Source organism: Entelurus aequoreus, linkage group LG23 (assembly GCF_033978785.1).
Source record: "Entelurus aequoreus isolate RoL-2023_Sb linkage group LG23, RoL_Eaeq_v1.1, whole genome shotgun sequence".
In the NCBI taxonomy this organism is placed as follows: domain Eukaryota; kingdom Metazoa; phylum Chordata; class Actinopteri; order Syngnathiformes; family Syngnathidae; genus Entelurus; species Entelurus aequoreus.
This window is the reverse complement of record NC_084753.1, coordinates 40,276,257-40,279,832: the sequence shown is the minus strand read 5'-3', so window position 1 is coordinate 40,279,832 and position 3,576 is coordinate 40,276,257. Positions and strand designations below refer to the sequence as shown.

The 3,576-nt window shown below is 31.4% G+C and overlaps 1 protein-coding gene across 4 annotated transcripts in view; it reads right to left on the bottom strand.

Annotated features, from left to right (window-relative positions):
- Window positions 1-1,598: 1,598 nt before the first annotated feature.
- Window positions 1,599-3,576, bottom strand: part of numb (NUMB endocytic adaptor protein) — a 122,573-nt gene continuing 120,595 nt past the window's right edge. For all 4 annotated transcript variants that reach the window (XM_062033777.1, XM_062033778.1, XM_062033775.1 and 1 more), the window contains one exon: window positions 1,599-2,959. In XM_062033777.1, coding sequence (XP_061889761.1) covers window positions 2,256-2,959 — 704 coding nt within the window. In that variant the 3' untranslated portion in view covers window positions 1,599-2,255. The remainder of the gene's footprint in view (window positions 2,960-3,576) is intronic.

The following is a 3,576-nucleotide window of genomic DNA, read 5'->3' as shown; positions in this document are numbered from 1 at the left end:
GTGCGGAGCTGGATGTGGCGCCCCCTGCTGGACAGGAGGAATAATACCAACTCAAGTTTTTTTTTTGGCAGAAATGTTAAAAAATGGGACCGCGATCTTTTTTTATATACTGTATATACAATTAATTTACACATGATCTATATGTATGTATACTGTATTCATTAGGGCGGTCAAAATTAACGCTGTAGCTCAAAAAATTATTGCATTAATCATGAACACAATCATCCAATTTATATATATATATATATATATATATATATATATATATATATATATATATATATATATATATATATATATATATATATATATATATATATATATATATATATATATATATATATACACACACACACACAGTATATATATATACAGTATATATATATATATACAGTATATATATATAAATATATATTATATATAATATAATATATACAGTATCTATAATATATATACATAAATGTATGTATACTGTATATATTAAAATTAACGCCTTAGCTCAAAAAATTATCACATTAATCATGAACACAATCATCCCATTTTATATATATATATATATATATATATATATATATATATATATATATATATATATATAAATATTATATTATATATATATAAATATATATATATATATATATACATGATGTATATATATGTATACTGTATATATTAGGGCGGTCAAAATGAACGCCTTAACTCAAAAAATGATCGCATTAATTCTGAACACACTTAATCATCCAATAATATATATATATATATATATATATATATATATATATATATATATATATATATATATATATATATATATATATATATATATATATATATATATATATACACACATATATACATGATGTATATGTATGTACCGGTATACTGTATATATTAGGGCGGTCAAGATGAACGCCTTAACTCAAAAATGTTTCGCATTAATTCTGAACACACTTAATCATCCTATATATATATATATATATAAAACATATATATATATATATATACAGTATATATATGAATACATATAAATAAATACATATATATATATACAGTATATATGTATGAATACATATAAATAAATACATATATACAGTATATACGTATATGAATACATATATACAGTATATATATAAATACATATATATATATAAATACATATATATATATATATCTATAAATACATATATATATATTGGATGATTAAGTGTGTTCATTATAAATGCAATATTTTTTTTAGTTAAGGCATTCATTTTGACCACCCTAATATATACAGTATACATACATATACATTATGTGTACATTATATACGTAAATATATATATATATATTTATATACATACATATGTATATATATATATATATATATATATATATATATATATATATATATATATATATATATATATATATATACAGTATATGTTTCTATATATATGTATGTATATATATTTCTATAAATATATATATATATACTGTGTATATATATATGCACACATACTATATATACACACAGTATACATATTATATATGTATATTTATGTGCAGTGTATGAATACAATACAATATAATATAATGGATGACACTTCAGTCTCAAGGGATCAGAAAAGTGACGTTCCTCTGCCACCATCATTTATTCAATCTCTTAACTTCAACATTTCTCCCAAGAAGTTGGAATAAAGTCGTGAAATAATTACAAAATGGAAAAATAGATCCGCGGCAAGATTATATTCACAGGTTTGATTAAAAAATAAGAAGAAGACGACACAGAAGGTGGTGACTCCCTCCGGATGCACGTGAGGCCAAACCAACCACTTGAGTGCTTGTGCAAAATTAATTTGAAGAATTGACTATTTAAAAAAAAAAAGAAAGAAAAAAGAAGTGTATAGAGGAGACAACACGCTGCTGTGTTATTAAAGCAACCCGAGCATAAAAGCAGTAAACAAATGATTGTTGCTGCAATGAGATCTTATTTACAGTCAAGAGGTCACACCTAACAGACCGTGGCAAAATAAAAGCCAAAGTAAAGCAGCTGTCCCTTCACAAGTTATAGATATATAATAGATTTCTTCTCTCTGCCTTTGGCCAGACCACTTACAGGATTCAAAGCTATGTAAAATATACTTAATGCATAAAAATAAAGATTTGGCATTGTCTTGCTTGAGGAGGAGACACCTCACTTCCTCTCCACATGGGGTCTACAGGTGCCCCCTCGCTACAATCTGAAGCATGCGTCCTCTTGTCCTTCCTGGCAGTCATCAGAGCTGGATCTCAAAGGTCTTGTGCAGCTCTGTGGAGAAGGGGTTGGTCGGCGACGGCGTGGCGTGCTGGCGCGAGCGGCCCTCCAGCGCCGCCCACTGGGCCTCGAAGGCGTCCTCCTGCTGCTGCACCGGGGGCGGCGCCGCAGACGGGGCGAGGTGAGAGAGGGCGGCCCAGTTGTCTGACCCGTTAAAGCTCTCGCTGCCGTTGGCCGGGTGAACGGGGGCGGGGGCGGCGGCGGGCGGCAGCTTGAGAAAGGGGCCCGCGATGTACTGCGGGGGCGCCGCGGACACGGAAGCCGGGTAGGGCTGCGGCTGGGCCGCCGAGCCGAAGACGTTGGCGACCATCTGCGAGGGGGTGATGCCCACCACGGGGACGCTGGGCTGCGGGAAGGGCAGGCCGTTGGACACGGGGTAGGTGGGCGGGGTTTGGGGGTGGAAAGCAGTCTGGCGGGGGGGCAGCAGGGGCACCGCGGGCGAGAGGGAAGACACGTACGGGGCCGGGGGTAAAGACGCCACAGGCATGGGGGCAATAAAAGGCGGAGCTGGGGCCAGGATGGGATTAGAAGGCGGAGCTCTGACCGACTTTGACACTTCGTCCAACCATTTCTCCGCTTCTGAGGGCGTCCGCTTGTGGGAGGGCAAGACTGGAGACGATGTTGGGGGGACAATGATGACGGGCGTGGGAGACGACCAATCACTTCCTGTTAGGAGAAGAATGTAGGCATTGTTTACAACGTTGTGGATACATATATATATATGTATATCTATATATATATATACATATATAAATATATATACATATATATATATACATACATATATGTATATATACATATATACATACATATATATACATATATGTATATATAAATATATATATATACATACATATACATATAAATATATATATATACATATACATATATATACATACATATACATATATATACATACATATACATATATATACATACATATATACATTCATATACATATATACATACATATATATATATATACATATATATACATATATATATATATAAATTATATATATATATAAATTATATATGTATATATATATATGTATATATATATGTATATATATATATGTATATATATATATATATGTATATATATATGTATATATATATACATATATATATATATACATATATATATATATATACATGTATATATATATATATATATATATATTTATTTATACATATAGTCGAGGTTTCTGTGGTTTATCCGTTATACAGTGCTCAATAGAGCGGAATATATATATAATATTTTATAAAATCCCCTGACGAGC